The 20,275-nt window shown below is 38.1% G+C and overlaps 1 protein-coding gene across 2 annotated transcripts in view; it reads left to right on the forward strand.

The window, feature by feature from the left end:
- Positions 1 to 15,784, forward strand: part of LRP6 (LDL receptor related protein 6) — a 123,980-nt gene extending 108,196 nt beyond the window's left edge. The window contains exons 17-23 of one of the 2 annotated variants that reach the window (XM_081127995.1): positions 683 to 808; positions 1,417 to 1,653; positions 2,289 to 2,399; positions 7,591 to 7,821; positions 9,254 to 9,390; positions 10,017 to 10,114; positions 12,970 to 15,784. In XM_081127995.1, the coding sequence (XP_080984121.1) occupies positions 683 to 808; positions 1,417 to 1,653; positions 2,289 to 2,399; positions 7,591 to 7,821; positions 9,254 to 9,390; positions 10,017 to 10,114; positions 12,970 to 13,264 (1,235 nt within the window). In that variant the 3' untranslated portion in view covers positions 13,265 to 15,784. The remainder of the gene's footprint in view (positions 1 to 682; positions 809 to 1,416; positions 1,654 to 2,288; positions 2,400 to 7,590; positions 7,822 to 9,253; positions 9,391 to 10,016; positions 10,115 to 12,969) is intronic. The other variant, XM_081127996.1, reaches the window with a different exon arrangement.
- The last annotated feature ends 4,491 nt before the right edge of the window (positions 15,785 to 20,275 follow it).

Genomic DNA, 20,275 nt, shown 5'->3' on the forward strand with positions numbered 1-20,275 from the left:
AACTGCCTCCTGCATACCCCCCTACTGGGGATTGAACCGCAACCCTGGCATGTGCTCTGACTGGGAATCAAACCCTTTTGGAACATGGGACAATGCCCAACCAACTGTGCCACGCTGGCCAGGGCACATTGCAGGTTATCTTTTTCAGTGACCCAGTACTTTTGATTGTTTCTGATTGGTTGAGTTCCATGTGAACTTAAGCTTTTTCTTATAACAACTCTAATTTTCAGTGGCTCTTTATTAAAATGTACTCTTTGAGTAAAATCATCTTTTAGAAAGGTGAAATTTCTGAGTTAAAATCTGTAGTTTTGAAGAGTTTTTGTATATTAAAAAGAATAATATCCAGGTCTCAGCATTCTCTCTACAATTTTTTTTAGTTTCAATAATCAGCTTTTCTTATTCACAAAATTAACATGAGCTGTATCATTACTTTGCTTAAAATACTTTAACATATTTTATATATAAATATGTAAAGACAGTGTTTTGTGTTTTTAAACCATTGTCCTCATTTTCTTGTAGATTGTGTAGGTATGGAGCAAGGAATTATATATGTGTGGAAATAAAGTCCAAAGTGATTTTACATTTGGTTTTCTTGGTAATTCATAAATGATTGATTTTGATTGGGCTATCCTCCCTCCTTTCCTCTCTTTCTTCCTTCCTTTTTTTATTTTTTATTTTGCAGGACAGCACCCTTGTGCACAGGATAATGGTGGCTGTTCACATATTTGTCTTGTAAAAGGAGATGGTACGACAAGGTGCTCTTGCCCCATGCACTTGGTTCTGCTTCAAGATGAGCTATCATGTGGAGGTAAATATGTTATTGTTTTCCTGTGCAGGTCTAAATGCCAGTTAACATGTTCTGTAACTTAATTCAACTGAAGAAGAAAGACTGTTCTCTGCAGTGACAGAAATTTAAAAATAATCAGATTTCTAATGATAGGAAAATTATTAGGTAACTGAATTTATATAGCTATTAAACATCATGATTATAAGCTGATGTAAAAATGTAGCCCCAAAAACTCAGTGTTTTCTACTATATAAGCTATATAACATACATATTTCTGTGAACAAAGATTGAAAGGGCTTATACACTCAAAAAAAAAAAAAATCATTGAGAAGATGGTATTAGAATATTCTAACTTTCCTAGTTTTTTAAAAAATGAATAACACGTATTAAGTAGCAGCTGTGAGGCATTCTACTTGCACTGCAAGCAATTTGGAGATCAGCTATATAGTGGAGTGTATCAGTTTTTTCTTTGTTATTTCTTCTTTGATTAGATGAGATGGATTACAAATTTAATCTATTATAAAGTGTTTTGTATATGTTAATTATTAAATGAGCTTCACTCAGGTGTGTTTACCTCTGTGTGACAATTATTTTGTTTTTGTCACTCCCCTCCCCCTTGTTCATTGAAGAACCCCCAACGTGTTCTCCTCAGCAGTTTACTTGTTTCACGGGAGAGATTGACTGTATCCCTGTGGCTTGGCGGTGCGACGGGTTTACTGAGTGTGAAGACCATAGTGATGAGCTCAATTGTCCTGTATGCTCAGAGTCCCAGTTCCAGTGTGCCAGTGGGCAGTGTATTGATGGTGCCCTCAGATGCAACGGAGATGCAAACTGCCAGGATAAATCAGATGAGAAGAACTGTGAAGGTATCTAAAAAGTTTAAGACCCAGTTGTATAGTCCTTTTTCCAAGTGATTTGCAATTCAGAGTGGAGTGTCACTTTGGCTCAGTGGTAGATTTGGGGTTTTCAAGTATACATTTGACTTTATTATGTCTAAACATAGTAACATGTTCCAAATTGTTTTAATTCACTTAATATGCATTTTTGTACACATTAATAAGCTTAGCAGAGGAATGAGTCCAAAAGAACATTATATAAGAATAGTACTTGTTCCTGGCGAACTCTGAATTAGTGAATTCATTTATTTCAATGTAAAATAATTTCATTACTCTCTTTCCTCCACTAACCTTTAACTTGGTATAAAACAAAAAACAATTAAAAAAAGTTTTTTTAGTGTCTAGAAATGCATGTAGAATTCTTTAATACTTAACAGAATTAATAGTGAATGATGAAATTTAACATAAAGAACAACATAGGAAATTTCCTGCTGGATTGCCTTTTCCCTCTACTGGTGAAAATCCTCTGAGAATAATTTTTAAGATATATATCTACAAGCCTAATTTGTTTTCATTTACACCCGCAAAAGTACTTTTTGACTTGCTCTAGTATTTGGTTTTACAGTATAGTAAAAAATAAGAAAACTATTTGCCTCTTTTCCCAGTGCTTTGTTTAATTGATCAGTTCCGCTGTGCCAATGGTCAGTGCATTGGGAAACATAAGAAATGTGATCATAATGTGGATTGCAGTGACAAATCAGATGAGCTGGATTGTTGTAAGTAGGACTAAAGCCTGTATATTACTCTTAAGGGAGAATTTTTAAATATGTTTTCCTTTTATTTATGTGTGAGGTTCACTTATACTCACTATTTCCTTATTCAGAAACAAGTATTAATGGTAAGCTAGGGATTGTTTATGTTTGCTTTGAATAATTCCTTAAAAGACAGCAATCTTTTGGACAAAAATCTTCACAGAAACATTTAGTAAAAGCATCAGAAAAGAATAAATATTGTTTTGCCACAACAAAAGTTAAGAAATTCTGAAACAATTTACAGGCATACCGTGTAGATAGTGTGGGTTCAGTTCCAGATCACTGCAATAGAGCGAATATTGCAGTAAAGAGTCAAACTAATTTTTTGGTTTAGAGTGCATATAAAAGTTTGTTTACACTATAATGTAGTCTATTAAGTGTGCAATAGCATTATGTTTTAAAAAACAATGTACACACCTTAATTAAATAGACTATTGCTAAAAAATGCTAACCATCATCTGAACTTATTGGGAAAATGGCACCAATAGACTTTTTTGTCAGAGGGTTGCAAGAAACCTTCAATCTGTAAAAAACAAAATCTGTGAAGCACAATAAAGTGAAACGTACTAAAACGAGATATGCTTGTAGATGTGGAACTCAATCAGCAGTCTAAACTTAAGAGTTTCTAAACATTAGTTCATGTTTCATATCTCCCATCTTTTTCTTGACATGATTCCACCAGTTTCTCAGTGACTTTAAGCGCTTCCTTGCCCTGGCTGATTAGCTCAGTTAGTTACAGTGTCATCCCGATACACCAAGGTTGTGAATTCAGTCACCTATCAGGGCATGTACAAGTATCAATAAATGAATGAATGCATAAATAAGTGGAACAACAAATCAATGCATCTATCTCTTTCTCTCTCTCAAATCAATAATAATAAAAAAAAGAGTGCCCTGGCCAGTGTTACTCGGTTGGATGTTGTCCTATGTGCCAGGAGGTTGCTAGTTTGATTCCTGGTTAAGTGCACATGTCTGGGTTGTGGGCTTGGTCCATGGTAGGGGCCATGCAGGAGGCAGTTGATTGATGTTGCGCTCTCTCATTGATATTTCTCTCCCTTCCTCTCTCTCTGAAAATCAATAAAAACCTATTTTTTTTAAAAAGACAGTAAAAATAAAAATAAAAAGAGCTTCCTTAAAATGCAGCCTAAGGACACTTGTGCCAACATATACCTGTAGGCCTAGAGATCATAGGCTGAATAGCCTATAGTTTCTTCAAGTTCATAACTATTGACCAGTGCCCTAACATATAATATATCCCAAACTGGTTAACTTAGTTCTTAATGGAATTCGGCATAAGTCAGGTCTGCCCTGTCAAAACTGGTTTAATGGAATTTAGATAGAACTCATTTTAAAACTCTTTAACCTTAGTAAAGACTTTTAAGCTGACATTTTTACAAATTCATATGGGATACTCACTAAGACTTATAGTATCCATTTAGTCATTAAGCATTTCCTGGATACCTGCCATGTGCTGAGGATATAGATAGGATACCTGTACTAAGTTTCTCAAAGTCCTCTATGATTAAGGTAGTAGTAAGATTAGGGCTTTTAAAGCCAGGCAGAGATGGAATTCTAGCTCTACCTCTTACCAGCAGTTTATTTATTCTTTAAAACCTTAGGTTTCTTTGTCTTTGGAGTGAAGATAATATTTAGCCTGGCGGTTGTGAGAAAATTAAATGATGTAATGTATATAAAACATAGCTTGACTCATAGGAGATACTGTTGATAAAGGAGTGTGATGAGTGATATCAAATATGCTATAATAAAGATCTCTACATGTAGTAGCACAAAGGAGAGAGTGGTCAAATCTTTAGGAATGAAGATGTGGCTCATCAAGGAAGACTTGGAAAAATGGTGCTGAAGATATAGGGTGTTGATCAATTAATAGTGTTAATTATGCAGATAAGTGGAGAGATTGCATTCTAGGCAGAAGAAATACTCTATTCAAAAGCAGAGAGAGCCCGGCCCGCCATGGCTCAGCAGTTTAGCAGCGACCTATGATCCAGGAGATCGCCATTCGATTCCTGGTGAGGTTGCAGGCTCGATCCCCAGTCTGGGGCGTGCAGGAGGCAGTCAGTCAGTGACGACTCTCTTTCTCCCTCTCCCTTCCTCTCTCTGAAATCAATAAAGAGATATTAAAAAAAAAAAAAAAGTGTGAAACAGGCACCTTTGGGAAACTGCATATAAATAGAAGTGCCAGAATACATGCTGCATCGTGAGGGGTGTCAGCAAGGGAGAGCATACATAAGGGTAAGATGATAGGGGACTTGGCTTTTCTTCCAAAGAGTATAGACAGTATTCCAGAATAATGGAGAGTCATTGAACAACTTACGTAAAGGACTGGCATGGCTGCGAAATTGTGAAAGTGCTAAAGCAGATGGAGTGGAAGTGATAAGGTTATAGGCAAGGAAATCTATTAGACTGGCTGCTGTCAGACTTTTTTGACCAAATCAAGAGGATACAAAGACATGGGGGCACACATAAACAAATGTGTCATGCAGTAGTATTTGTCCATACTATATAGAATGCATTCTGACATTTTCTGTTTTAGAATGCTAGTTGCAACTCACTAAATTGTTTTCACCACCTAATAACTTGCAGCCTATTATTTAAAAATGCTTAGGAGACTATTGTAGTTCAGGCAGAAGATAATCTAGATTGAGAGGAACAGTGGTGGTGGAAAGATAGATTTCAGAGTAATTCTGAAATAAAACAAGGGCTTGGTAATCATTTAAATATAGTTGGTAAGTGTAGGTTGACAAACATACCACATTGAGTGACTGGAGTCATTAGAATATATAGCAGGGACTGAAAACTGAAGCACCATTCCATATCTTGGCTGCAGAGGTAATGTTTAGCTGATGGAGGGTTTTTTTTATTACTTTTGTTTTTAATTTAATTTAAATGCCTTTAATTTGCTAAGGGTGCCTCATTTATTTATGATCTGCTTTACCCCTGGCATCTGGGAAACATGACAGATGTTGGTAACAGTGAGTTCAGTGTGAATACGTTGCATTAAAGTTGCCCATGGGCCTGGCCAGGTGGGCTCAGCGGTTGAGCGTCGACCTAGATCCAGGCCATCAGGGTTCGATTCCCGGTCAGGGCACATGCCCAGGTTGTGGGCTCGATCAATGACTCTCTCATCATTGATGTTTCTGTCTCTCTCCCTCTCCTTTCCTCTCTCGAAAATCAATAAAGATATATTTAAAAAAAAAAAAAAAAAAGTTACCCATGGGATGTTCCATTGAAGCTCATCAGGAAGTTAGCTAAGGGTCTGTTAGCTCAAGAGAGACATTTGGGCTCTTCAGTTTATTAATGAAAATTAAAGTGAAGGCAGTGGATGAAATCTCCCAGCAAGAATTAATTAAGAATTAATGAAGCCAACGAAAGGAAACAGAATAATCAGAGATAGTGAAACTAAGGAGTGGTCTCTTGGAAGGATATTGATCAGACATTTTTGAGGAAAACAAGAGCCAGCAGTATTGAGAGTTCAGAGAGAGCAGTGAGAGGAAGGGCTCGTTGAATATGGCAAATAGGAGAATGTTGACCTTTACCAGACTAGTTTCAATGTAGTGTTGAGGGTAGAAGCCTGATTTCAGAGTGTCTCTAGATATGACCCAGAGACTAAGAATTGGAGATAGTGAGCGTAAACTATTCTTTTGTTTAAAAAAAAAAGTCTTTATTGATTTCAGAGAGAGGAAGGGCGCGAGGGAGAGAGAGAAACATCAATGATGAGAGAGTCATTAATGGGCTGCCTCCTGCATGCCTCCCACTGGGGATGGAGCCCACAACCTGGGCGTGTGCCCTGACCAGGAATCGAACCGAGATCTCCTGGATCCTAGGTCAGTGCTCAAGCGCTGAGCCACGCCGGCTGGGCAAACTATTCTTCTTGAAGCTGGGCATTAGAAAGGAATGTCAGGGCACCAAAAAGGAATAAGAAAGAGGAGATTGTCGCTCACAGGACAAAGGAGCATCTCTACCGCAGATACCATAGATGAAATATGTAACTGGCAGCCCCTTTGTATTGTGTAACTCAGTGATGTTATTTTCTCTCATTTCTTTTATTTAATCTACCATAGGGTGAGTCTAGCTATGTGGATGGGAGGTTTGAGGTAAGATGGAGCATAAGGAAGGTTTTTAAAGGATCTGCAATTGTGAGTTATAGTCTGAGTATTCAGAATGGAAACATTTTCCTTCTAAATTGAAGAGTAATGCTCTAAATTGGCTGAGCCCTTTTGCTTCTCTCTGCCTCTGATATTGAGGCCCTCTGCTTCTAAAGCCTCAGGTAGATAGGGATCCCGTGAAGGCGGATGCCGTGGGCAGGGTCTTCTCCAATGCTCTCATGCTCTGGCTATCTTTCTGAGTCCTCAGGTACTCAAGTATCAGAGGCCTGTTCCTTGCCGTCAGGCAGTGAGACTCACCCTAAAAGCAGCGGCTTATTGGGCCAGAGAGCTAGCGCCCATCTGTAGCTTCTAATTTCCTTCGACCGGGCTTAGATGTCACTTTTCAAACCTAAAATCAAGCTCAGGGTTGCTTTTGGCTTCGCCATCCCAGGTAGAACATTAAATGTCTTTTCTAGGTTCATCCCTTCTGGCCCTAAAATTTACTCTGAGATTCCAAAATAAGTTTGTTGATTTTATGATATACAGAATGAAGTAGGGTACATTTTATATGTATGTGTATTTAAAATGTATTGTTTTATTTCTGTTTTCACTTAAGGATATAGTTCCTTTGATTCCTAATGATAACATTTATAAATAATCCATGGGGCCTGGTGTATATGTGTTCATAAAAAAGAAAATGTGTGTAAGTTGTCTTCATTAGCTTCACACTCTGCTCACAAGTCCTCTTTATTTTTAATCTTCACCTGAGGATATTTTTCCCCTTGCTTTTCAGAGAGAGTAGAAGGGAGAGAGGGAGACAGAGACACATGGACTGGTTGCCTCCTGCACACGCCACTTCTGGGGGTGGGGAGCGAACCTGCAACTGAGGTACGTATCCTATGACTGGGGATCGAACCTGAGACCCTTCAGTGCGCAGGCCAACGCTCTTGCCACTGAGCAACACTGGCCAGGCCAGGGTGCAAGTTCTCTTACTAGTACTTTGACTCTATAATTGTTTTTCATTATATAACTGTACTGCTTTTTCATTTTAGATCCAACTGAGGAGCCAGCACCACAGGCCACCAATACAGTCGGTTCAGTTATTGGAGTAATTGTCACTATTTTTGTGTCTGGAACCATATACTTTATCTGCCAGAGGATGTTGTGTCCACGTATGAAGGGAGATGGAGAAACCATGACTAATGACTATGTAGTTCATGGACCAGCTTCTGTGCCCCTTGGTTATGTACCACACCCAAGTTCTTTGTCAGGATCTCTTCCAGGTGAGTTAAGACTGATCCACTGAGAATTAAGTCTTGGATTCTGACAAGACTCCCAAGTTTCCATAATTGAAACAAGATATTGCCCAGAGTCTATTTCAAACTAGACCACTTTGGATTTAAAAAATTGTAAGAACAAATGTTCTTTTTTTACTTTTAGTACCTTCTCTACACAAAAGACCTGAGCTATGGTTGGTAGAAATTGCCAAAAGATAAAAAGCGAGTACATATACAAGCATTGTATATGGCGCATGTACTGCATTTCCGGATGCACTCCGCTGAAAGTGAATCAGCTAGTTATTTGGCGAAAAGTCATAAACCACAGTTCTTTAGGTTTCACTACCAGGTGACCTCAGTACTGCTGAGTCCAGGAACTAAAAGGAGGCCAAAAAATAGACTTAAGATTTCTTTTTGGCAAAGATTTGGAAATAGCTGGGTAATTGCAGGGAGGGATATCATGTCTTATGTTCTCTCCTAACTTTAAGTGATGACAGTGGGACTGGGGTTTATTCAGGCAAAGCCAAGTAGCCAGAAGTTCTAGACTTGGGTAGACCACATTGCTCTAGAGAAGTGCAGCTTTCTTATCAGTGCTTCCTGGCACCCTTAGTGTAAAGAACCTGATTGTTTTAATAAATGTGTAGGAGATTCTAGGCAAAAGCCCTCTGAAAATAAGAACTTACTTACTTGTAACTAAGTAAACAGACATGATTTTTAAACTGTTAATGATTCTGTGTTGCCATACCTGTTTGCAGTTAGTGGAATTTAGGAAGTCACTTGGGAAAAATAGAAATTTCTCTTTAGTGTTGGTGGTTGTGATTACAATATTTGCATCTGGTAGCTAAAAAAATGATCTTTCATACATTGTGTTTATGCCCTTGCCCTTAAAAATAGGTTTAGTTTTGAGCATATCTGTTGTTAGTCTACCCTACTCTACATTCTCCACTCTCCACAGCTCTTTCTTCCTCAAAGCCTTTAAGACAGGGGTAGGGAACCTTTTTTTCTGCCAAGGGCCGTTTGGATATTTATGTCATTAGCAGGCCATACAAAATTATCAACTTAAAAATTAGCTATGAAAAAAGCTCCTAGATTTATTAAATTTTGAGTCTCGCCTGCTGCTGCCTGGCAGGGCCAGATCAAACGTTCCCTACCCATGCTCTAAGAGCTTGAAAACCTCTATTTTGTCTGATTCTGAAGAGCTCTGTTTCCGTTGGGGGTGGGGAAGTGAGGAATGGGGTGGGGGGCAGACAGGAATGGGAGCTATTCTTTATTCTTAGCCTTGTTCTAGGCCAGCTCTCAATGGAAGTGTTCACTTTCAGAGAACTTAATTTCCCTTTTCAATTATTAGAAAAAGAGGGCATGAACTGTACACAAGTCAAACTCTTTGACTGTTCTATAGATCTTAGTCATCTTCAGTATTTGTCTTCCTTTGTTGTAGGAATGTCTCGAGGTAAATCAATGATCAGCTCCCTCAGTATCATGGGAGGAAGCAGTGGACCCCCCTATGACCGAGCTCATGTCACAGGAGCATCATCAAGTAGTTCTTCAAGCACCAAAGGCACTTACTTCCCTGTGGTTAGTAGTCTGGTTTCTTTCATTTCACTTTGAATGCTAAGATACATAGGATCTTAGATTTTTAATTCACTTAAATGTGGGTGATCCGTGATAGTAATGTGAAAAGTTTTTTAGTATAGAATTCAGGCAGAAAAGGTTCCAAGAAGGCTTTACCATAACCATGCAAGCTCTTATAAATCCTTCTTTGTATTTGCTGTGTAGTAACCAGTATATTTGAAAGCATTGGACATTAATTTCTGTTTAGGTAAAAACACCTCCTGAGAGGCTTAGGACCCTTCATTTCACGACCTCCCAAAAAGAAGCAGGTGGTATTTCTCCCTGAAGTCAGTACTTTTTCTTTAAACAATTATAATTAAAAAAAATCAAAACCCAGCTATACTGAACTTAAACCAGTGACTTATAGATTTTCTTCTCATCACCTTGTGCTGGTTAGCCATGATGAAATTGTGTCTTAAGGAGTGGAGAGCCACAAACCTAAGGTCACTTCTTTGGAGAGGAAGGATTGTGCTAATAATGTAATGGGAACGAAAACGAGCAGAAATGGAAAAAGTTGAAAGAAAGTCTGATAGTCTCTGTCTCAGATAGACCATTGGTTATTTTAATAATTTCATTATTTTTCCTTTTAGATTTTGAATCCCCCGCCGTCCCCAGCCACAGAGCGATCACATTACACTATGGAATTTGGTTATTCTTCAAACAGTCCTTCCACTCATAGGTCCTACAGGTAATACACGTCCTCCTCTAATATAAATCAAAGTGTTTATTAGAAGGACCAAGTGTTCTAGTTGTGGGCTTGGTGTTTCCACAAGAGAGTAGATGATGGTCACTGAGAGAGAGGAGGCAGCTTGTCTTGGTAATGCTGACATTGTCCCTGCCATTAATTCTTTTCTTTCAGGGCATTATACAGTGTTTAAAAGAGAGTCACAAATACTGGCTTTTAGAATAATAGTATAGCCCTCAATGCTTTGGCAGTAAGGAAAAGTTACCTATCAAAATGACTGATTTCAAAATAGGTTACTGCTCAGGTTAGGTTTGATTGATAGACTGAGGGTGAAGTATTGGAATGAGACTGTGTATGGTTCAGAGAGTTGTGAGCTTTCTAAAACAGCGGTGTTATCAAGAGCACAGAACTTGAGAGAAGCTTCTGTTCAGCCCTTGCTTCTTACATATGTTGTTATGACCTGAAATGAAATATTTCTCATTTGGTTGCATGGGAGAGATCTTGACTCACTAAAATGAATGAAATGTATTTGTAAGTCAAAAGGGGGGAAATGTGCCTGTGTGCTGATCTGTGAATCTGCAGAGCATAGTGAGCAGGTTAAGCACTGGCACCGTGTGTATTGCCCTTACTCTTCCCTCTTATTTGAAAGGCCAGCAGTCAAGAGTTTGATACTCTGTGTGAACAGTTGTTGCCCAGTATTTGTTGTCATTCCTCAAGTGCCAGGTATCTTCTAAATAAGGTGTTTCCTAGCATTCCAGCCAAATTGCCCTGATGTAACTGCATAGGTGTGTAGAGATCAAGTGGAAACTATTGGTAGTACCTCATTCAGAATTCTCATTTCAGTTTATAGATAAGATTATTTGACATAGGCTTGACTCTGGATGGATTTTTATGTTTTACTGTAAATGCTGCTTTCTCTGCCACAAGTTTATTTTGAAAAGCCAAAATAAAAAAATCAATGGAAAAAATATCCTCCAGTGAGATTAACAAAAAACAAATAAATAGATAAATAAAAAACCAAAATAGAGAGGCAGAAATCTGAAAATTGGGGGGGAAAAGGAAAGACCTAAAATTTTATTTAAAATTTTTAAATTTCTTTAAATTGAATAAAACATTGTTTGATTAAAATGAACATAATTACATAAAAACAGTTCTTATTTAATCATTTCCTACATCTCAAATTAAGCCCAGTTTGTTTCTCCTGAGTTAAACTTACCATTAGTTGAGTTTTTTGTCTAAACTGGAACTTAAAAGAATTTTATTAATTTTGTTCCTTCCCTTCCCTGTTTCTTTCCCATGAAAATGGAAATGTTGGGCCTTTTAAATGTTGAGTCAAGAAATTTTACCAAGGCTTGACATCTGATTAGACAGAAAGATAAGACCTAAAAAATTCCATGATATCATGTTAATATTGGTAGTAAAAAACAAAAACAACAAAAAAACACTGAAAAAACCTGCTCAGCAGGTTATGTAACAGTTAGTCTTTTGGCAGCCATTCTTTTGAGGCAAGTCCTAATGATATCAAATGATTTGTATTCTGGGATATTATCTGTGGCACTCACTCTCTGTCACTAGGTATTTTATGGAGTATTTCTTCAGTTTTGCACTTGCTCTTGCCCCTCTCTTGCAGTTACTTTGTTTGATGAGAAAGCATATAAGAGTAACTTTACCATATTTAGAACATAAAGGGTATAAGAAGTTGCAGGTAGAAGTAGAAATGATAGGAAAACCAGCACATTGAGTCAGCTCTTATTTTCACTAGTATGATTCTTTCTAGTGCCTTTTTCTTTAGTTAGCCATGCTACAAATTTTATTAACAACTATAGATTAAGATAAACAAGTGAAAGAAATAAGTTACATCAAATACATATTAGAAAGTTCACTGGTCCTATATGGATATTTAGAATTTATCATTTGATGTTCACTTAAAGCTGCTCTTATGACAGTATGCTTGTCTTTACACAGAGAGTCAAAACTTTCTCTGAAACCACAGCAGTTTCCTTTTGCTGATAGTAACAGTAATGGGATAGATGTGCCCCTTAGGCTGTCTACAATATTCATTATGGCTTGTATAGAATTTGATTTTTAAAGAGAGAATGAAGTCTTCAGACATTAAATTATTCATCAGGTAAATTATAGAGCAGTTAAAGTATGTGGAGGGAATGTTAACACTTCTGAGTAGCATAAAATGTGTGAAGACCCACCCTCGCCAGTGTGGCTCAGTTGGTTGGGCATTCTCCCATGCACCGAAAGGTTGCAGGTTCAATTCCCAGTCAGGGCACCTTCCTGGTAGAGGGCATGCTGGAGGCAGCTGATCCGTGTTTCTTTCTCACATCATTTCTCTCCCTCCCTCCCACGCTCCCTCCCCCTCTTTTTTTCTCTGAAAATCAATAAAAACTATTTTAAAAACAAACCAACCCAACCCAGCGAGTGAACACCCATTCATCTCACAGTCCACAAAGGGGCAGAAATTGGTGAGGTTCACTATATCTAGACTAAACGCTGAATGTATAACTGACAGATTTCCAAAGATTACCATTAAGTACAACTTGGAATAGTTCTTTTTTATTTTGTGGTACAGTTTAAGTTAAAGCTATAAGCACACATCCAGGGTCTAGATTGTGCATTTCTATCCTATACATTTTTAATTGCCTCTAAATCACATTTTATTTGCAAATATAAAATGCATGTTATCTTTTACTTCCAATTTGCCATTGAAAATTGTGTCCTGGTCTGTGCAAATTTAAATTGTAGTAGTTTATTATCTTCAGTGTGAAGTTTACATCTAATACCTCTGTATTTTGATAGGGAAAACCACTTTTTGATAAAACTAACTCTTGATTTTCTCCCTATACCAGCTACAGGCCATACAGTTACCGGCACTTTGCACCCCCCACCACACCCTGCAGCACAGATGTTTGTGACAGTGACTATGCTCCCAGCCGGAGAATGACCTCAGTGGCAACAGCCAAGGGCTACACTAGTGACTTGAACTATGACTCAGAGCCTGTGCCCCCACCTCCCACACCCCGAAGCCAATACTTGTCAGCAGAAGAGAACTATGAAAGCTGCCCACCTTCTCCATACACAGAGAGGAGCTACTCTCATCACCTCTACCCCCCGCCGCCCTCTCCCTGCACAGACTCCTCCTGAGGAGGGGCCCTCCTCCTCTGCCTGCCTCCAATGCAAACATGTACATACAGATTTGGTTGAGATCTGGAGGGGGGGAGGGAGATACGAGAGAAGGATGAGGCAGACCATGTACAGTTAAAAATTATAAATGGGGTAGGGAATACTGGAGATATTTGTACAGAAGAAAAGGATATTTATATATTTTCTTAAAACAGCAAATTTGCTGCTTGTGCCATAAAAATTTGTATAAAAATAAATTTGTACTAAAAGTTTTATTTTTGCAAACTAAATACACAAAGCATGCCTTAAACCCAGTGAAGTGACTGAGTACAAGGAAACAGAAATAATGGAGGCATCAGTGACCAGGAATGTCTGGGCTTTGTTACCAAAAATAGAAGAAGAAGAATTATTTAAGTCCATCTCAGCAGCAAACCATTGACACTTGGAAGTAGCCAGAGAGCCCTCATGTTAACTAACATTTGAGGGCCAACAAGTTGAAGAAACCATGAACGAAAAAAGGAATTAATACTAACTTTGGACGTGGGGCTTTGTTTTCTCTAGAAATCCAGCAATTTTAGTGAGGAAAATAGATATTTATAAAAATCCATTCTGGGTGTTGCTATTGTAGTTTTGATCAGCTCTCTGGTAAGATGCTCTGGGGCCACGTGCGTGTGCAAGACTTCTGTCCTTACCTTAGAATCCACACACACCTCTTTCAGGGTTTTTTTCTCTAGGTGTTTTCACCTTGCTTGCTCCCCCAGCAGCTTTATAAGCCGTTTTGCCAAGATATCATGACTTATTCAAAGCTTTTTATCTGAGGATTGATTAAATGGAATTTTCTAAATTAAGGTTTTATTTTAATATTTATACTAGCTCCATTCTCCTATAGGCTTATCTCCTCAGTTTGACTGCTGTTTTTGCATAATGATCAAAGGGTAGACATATTATCGCTCCTCTTCTAAGATTGTTTTAATGCTCATTAAACTCTCTTCTTACAACACATGTAGGCAGTGTTTTAAGAATTACAAATTTAACCATTATGTTTTTGTTGTAAATTGATCATATATCCTTGCAGTACTTTCAGCATGTAATATCACAATATAAAATCATTTTTATATATATTTTTCCTACTAAAATATTTAAATATGTTCTGGTTAGAGACAATCTGTGTAAAAGGAGAACTTTTTGTTATCATTAGGTTTTCCCTTTAGTAACTGCTTGTGACATTTTTATGTTCTTTAGGCCAATTTTTCTCAGAATGATGTCACATACATACCTCTTCTAACATGCAACATGAGTTTAATATCTTTCTGTTACCTAATGTGAATGTTTTCAAATTATCCACGAATTATCCTTATAATCACCTTTTATATATATTTATGTGTGTTCTCTCTTATCCCATTATGGATTAAGACGATTTAACAAATTTAACAGTACAGATTAAATGAGAAGGTAAACTGTTAACTTCTCAGCCATCAAAACTCGGGTGGAGGGGATAATGGAAGGCTCTTACGTAACCTGCTGGCCTGTGCAGCACTGGGGCTGCTGCATCTTCAGCTATCAGGGCTGACCTGTGGAATGAGTCTAGCACTGCTCTGCCATCTTGCCAGAAGTTAATTTCCTGCTTTTCACATGTTTCCAGCATTTCTCTGCTAAAATTGAATGTGTTTTTAAACTAATGTATTTTTTACCTTAACAGATGTTGGTCAGTTAGTTACTGAATGGTTTTTCTAAAAATTCTGTCTTGCTGAGGCTTCTCTGGATTTCAGGGCCCAAGAAAAAAACAATGGAAGGAAGGATTCAGAATATTGGCAAAGGTGAAGTAATTCTTTAAGCAATTAAAAAATACCTAAGTAAACTTTTTAGAGAGAAAAAAATGTGTTTTCAGAATACTGCTTAGATTGTTGGGGACACCTTCTAAGAATCAGGTGCACTTGGTTTTGCATATAAATCAATGGTGATCCAGCAGTGTCTTGCATTTCAGTCAGACTATAGCCGTAACTCTTCCTGTTCATGGAACAAAGTGCCCCCAACCTAACAGAATGGACACAGAAGGCACATTCTGTGACACACATGGGCACTTGATGCTTAAATGAAGACGGAAAGGTTAGCAATAACTGGGTGTCAATTAGAATTTGAGAATTCTATATGTTTACATTTTTTAATGTGCATCTTTATCTGGTGGGCTTCCCATGTGGAAACTTGCACTATAATAAACTAAGAAGAATATTGCCTTGTTGTATCTCAGTCCAAGTGCTTGTACTGCGATGGCAATGGCCTCTTCTTGCAAAATGCTAATTTGTGTGCCAATTTGAAATTATTTGAAGGCAGTTCAGCTTAGTCTTAGAATCCTCTTTCTGGGGTAGTTGAGATGGATTTTTAATATTTGGGGGAGTACCTTTAAAATGAGAGAATTGTCAGAATTCAGGAAACATTTATCGACCCTCTGGTTACATGGACAGTTAAGCTTAAGTAAACTATCTTAATTATTAAACACAAGAGCTTTAATTAGAAAAACTAAGGATAAAAAAACGTGTGAGCACAAATTAGAAAAAATCAAAAAGGGTTTTGAACTCGGTGTATTGCTAGATTCATTATCCATGGGGGAGAGGGGTGAATAAAATTTCATTAGATTTCTTAAATTAAAAAAGTATTTATTTCGAGCATATCTTAAAGTACACCCACTTACTGATACGGTTAGAATTGTCTGAGAAATTAGCTTAAGCAGAGCATACGTTCAGTGCACTGTAGTAAGCTCTCCCGCGTTGGAGTGGTCTTTTAAGAACTGAACTTCTCTAACTTTGACCCTGGCTCCTGCAGAACCCTGGTCCTCTGAACAGGGGCCCAAGGAGCTCTGCTCTGACCGGCGAGGACAGCTATTAAAATGGGTGGTGTGCACTTGGAAATCTAATGGGGGGGAGGGGGTAAGTGGGGCTAAGCAGTAAAGTTGTAGATGTTCTTTACTTCCCGTACTAGAGGGGCTTTCCTTAAGCAAGTCAGCTTCTCTGCAGTAGGTGCACTGCTGCTGTTTCCCTGTCTAGTCCTATGCCTAGATGAGATGCTTAGAAACGTAGTTTTAAAATTGTTTTATCTCTTGCAGGAGAAAACATGTCACTCCATTAATTTGCATGCCGTAAGAGCTGTATATTTACCATTTCACATCTAACAAAATTCAGAAACAGAAATCTTGGGCTTTTCAAACCCCAAATATGTTATGCTTTATTAAGTTACATAGTGTGGAGTGTGGATATGCGTATGTAAATACCAGTTGGCTGACAAAGATTTGGACATTTACAAATGAGAATATACACTAGGTGTAGACGCGAACCGAACCATAAAGAAGTTTATAATCAGTGTTGTTTAAAACATGTCCTCAGAATTTTTAAACTCAAGAAATTTAATCTTATTTGGTATTGCTTTTCTTATCCCAAGCCTAAAGTGAGCTAAGAGAAATAACATGATTTTAGAGAGTACTGGTAGTATGTGTGGTTTCTGACTGTGGGGAGGGCGTCATTTCATAATAGTCTCAAAATTTAGCCTTTGAAATTCTCAAGGTTTTAGAGGACTTTGGATCTAAAATATACCATTTTACTCTTGGTATTTTAAGTATTTTAAATTATGAGTGTTGTATGTCTGCATACTCAGGATATTTGTCTTCATTCTGCGTATTATTAAACTAAACCTGTACCTGAGTGGAGGGGGGAGGTAGATTTTTAGGGTAATCTAGATGATTTAGAGAGAAATTACTCTCCTCACCCTTTTTCAGTGCAGTACACTTGACTCTGGTTTTCTTTTTCGTAAGGCATTCTTAAACCATTAAGTTTACTGCTGAAAAAATTATTCATGACTTTACAGATAGAATTATAAACTAAGCAATTTCTTGTACTCAGAAGAGGACTGTAGACCTAACAGAAACTTTTCTCCCCACCGTTACTTAGGGTTGCCTAAAAGTTAACACCAAAAAATTATAGACAGCTGCTTTTGCTTAACTGTCCATTCTTTTTTAAATAAAATATAATCAGGGTAGGGATGCATATATATGTATGTGAATATATATATATATATATATATATGAACATTCCTTTAATACGGATATTAAAAGGAAAATAAAGCGAAGAGAGTGATTAAATGTAATGTTACATGAAATTCAGTATCTGGGATTAGCGAGGAAAATTTAAAAGGAGTAAAGAGGATACCGAGAAGCTTAAGCTGGACTAGCCTGATTTGCAAGTGAAGGATCTGGTGCTGCTTTCAGATGTTTATCCTTTGTGTTTTTAAATTTTTTTCTTAAGCTTTAATCTTCGTTTTGTCTTAAAGTCAGCTGGTGTTTCTTGTCCATGGACTTTGGTACGATGGTGCTTTGCAAGGATGTATTTATATTTTAATGGCCAACATTTGGTCAGCCCTTGTCCACTATTCACTCCCCCTTTTTGTAAAATAAGTGCTTTAATTGTAAACTGTATAAAAATACCTTGTATAAAACCCCCCTTTTGATTATTACAATAAGCTGAGTTGTAACAAATGAAAAGTTGATTTTTATAATAAAACGGTGGAAAATAAAAGTGTCATTTCTTTTCAGCAAGAAATTGAAACCATCTGCTTGTGCTTTGCTGTGATATACAACTATTGTGCTTCAGACACAACAAAACCTACCTTTATTTTTACTTCAAATAAAACACAACCTTGGGAAAACGGCTTTTTATTAAGCAGTGATTGAGCTCAAACATCAGGTGGTTAACGGAAACGAAGCTTTAATATAAATGTCTTTCCTTAGCAGATGCTTTTGCATTGGAGAGCTTACCTTGACTTCTTTGCTGACTGCTCCCATTTTTTATTCTGGAGGGAAAACAGAAGTTACAAAAGTTGTGCCATTTACAGTTGCGTCAGAATAAGGAAAGGCAAAACTATGGATGATTTGCCTGATTTATTTCTAATTAAAAATATTATTTTCAAGTATAGTTGACATTCAATATTAGCTTCAGGTGTACAGCACAGTGGTTAGACATTTATGCAACTTATGAAGTGACACCACCCCCCCATCCCAATAAGTCTAGTATCCACCTGACCACATACATAGTGGTTTGCCTGATTTAAAGGCAGGTACAAGAATGGGAAAAACAGTACAACTGGTTTTGGATAAACTTTCCCCCAGGTAGGTTTTCAGCTAAGTTTATACAGTCTTTTTATTTTTAAAATCCTCACCAGAGGATATTTTTTTCATTGCTTTTCAGAGAGTGAAAGGGAGAGAAACATGGATATGAAAGAAACACGTTGATTGGTTGCCTCCCATACAAGCCCGACTAGGGCCAGGGATTGAGCCTGTAACCGAGGTATGTGCCCTTGGCTGGAATTGGAATCGGACCGGGGACCCTTCAGTCCACGGGCTGACACTCCAACCACTGAGCAAAACCAGGCAGGGCTATACAGTCTTTTTAATTTTAATTCTTTACCTTGTATGTGGTTGCACTTCAATTTAGTGATTTTTAAATTTAAATCAAAGGATGACTTGATTTAAATTTGGGTTTAAATTTGTTGATGGAGTTCAGGACACACTACCCCCAAATATGGCACCTTGGCGTTTTGAATATTTTAAGCTGAAGGAATTTGAGAAACTACATGTCCAGGAAGGAGTCTCTGACCTTCCCCTGAAGTAGGTCATAAATTCATGTGAGAGGTGTCCTCCCCATACCAGAGGAAAGGAGCCTCCTTAACATAGAAGCGGAGGGACACAGGAATCTGACTGAGCAAGCCTTGCTAATTTCCCCCCAGTTTACTGCACTTGGCTCATACTATTTGTCCCATCGTGTCTTTCCATCACTTTCCACTCCCGTCAAGCCTAGCATAAAAACACTCAGGTTTAACCATGTCTGTGTGTCTTCATTTCCTTATGAGGGCTCCGTGTCATGTAAAATTTAAATACATTTGTATGTTTTCTCTTGTTAATCTCTTTTGTTACAGGGTCCCAGCTGAGAACTTAGAGAAGATATTTTTGTTTGCACCAACCCTGAAAATTATCTACCTGAGATTTGCTTTGTAAATTCAGATTTAATCACCATATAAAGCCAATCTCCAATAAAGGGGCTAAAAATAAAGGACAGTTTTGCTGACATTGGGTTTGCATTTATTGTGCACCATGTACTGTGTTAACCCATTTTTCCCCTCAGATTATTCAATGGGTTAATGACCAAGCTTGACAGGAAATGCCAAATTTGCATATGAAAAACTACAGTGCAAAATTTTAATCAGACACAGTTGGCAGTGGGTGGAGGTGTGCTAGGTAGTTAGATATGAGCAGAGCAAGGATGATGGGACAGGTACTGAAAGTCATCAGGGCAGAAAGCCCTGGGGGGCCTAGCAAGGGGCAAAACTGGGGAAACAAGGACCTTTCCTCCCCTAGTATATCACTGGTCATGCAGTTTAGACCCCCTTGAGCATTCATATCGCTGGTCATTCAGCTCAGACCCTCCCCTGACCTTTCCTCCCCTGGCATGTTGCTATTCATGGAAGTTAGACCCCTTTAGAGGGGAAATGAACAAGGGAGCTGGAGAATAGCCCTTAAGCATTAAGCTCCCACAACGATGAGATTCTGACCCGCATAAAATACATCTAGGCCTCAGTTGTGTTTCAGCTCCAGGCCCAGAAAAGCAGCAAAACCAGACGAGAAGCCATAGTTGACATCAGGACCAGTTACCATGATTAATGAGCCTCTAACCTGGCACCAAGCCATCAGTGGAGACCAGGACCCTGGTAGGACACACCTGGAAAGCTGAGTGTTTTATTCAGACCCTCCTCTGAGACCTTCCCTAAAATCTCCATCCTTTAAAGCCCTTAGGACAGAAGACCCAGCTTACTCTCCCTCCTACCTGGCCTTTCCCCCTCCCAGCCCCAGGCACATTACTTTTACCTTCACCTTCCTTTCTCCTAAGCTCCAAGGGCCTTTCTTTTGCCTCTGTAACTTGTTTCCTGAGCCCATTTCTTTTATGGATCACTTCTACCTCTATGACTATCTAAATAAACTTTCTCATATAGTTT

The sequence above is a fragment of the Miniopterus schreibersii genome (genome assembly GCF_964146895.1).
Source record: "Miniopterus schreibersii genome assembly, chromosome: 2".
In the NCBI taxonomy this organism is placed as follows: domain Eukaryota; kingdom Metazoa; phylum Chordata; class Mammalia; order Chiroptera; family Miniopteridae; genus Miniopterus; species Miniopterus schreibersii.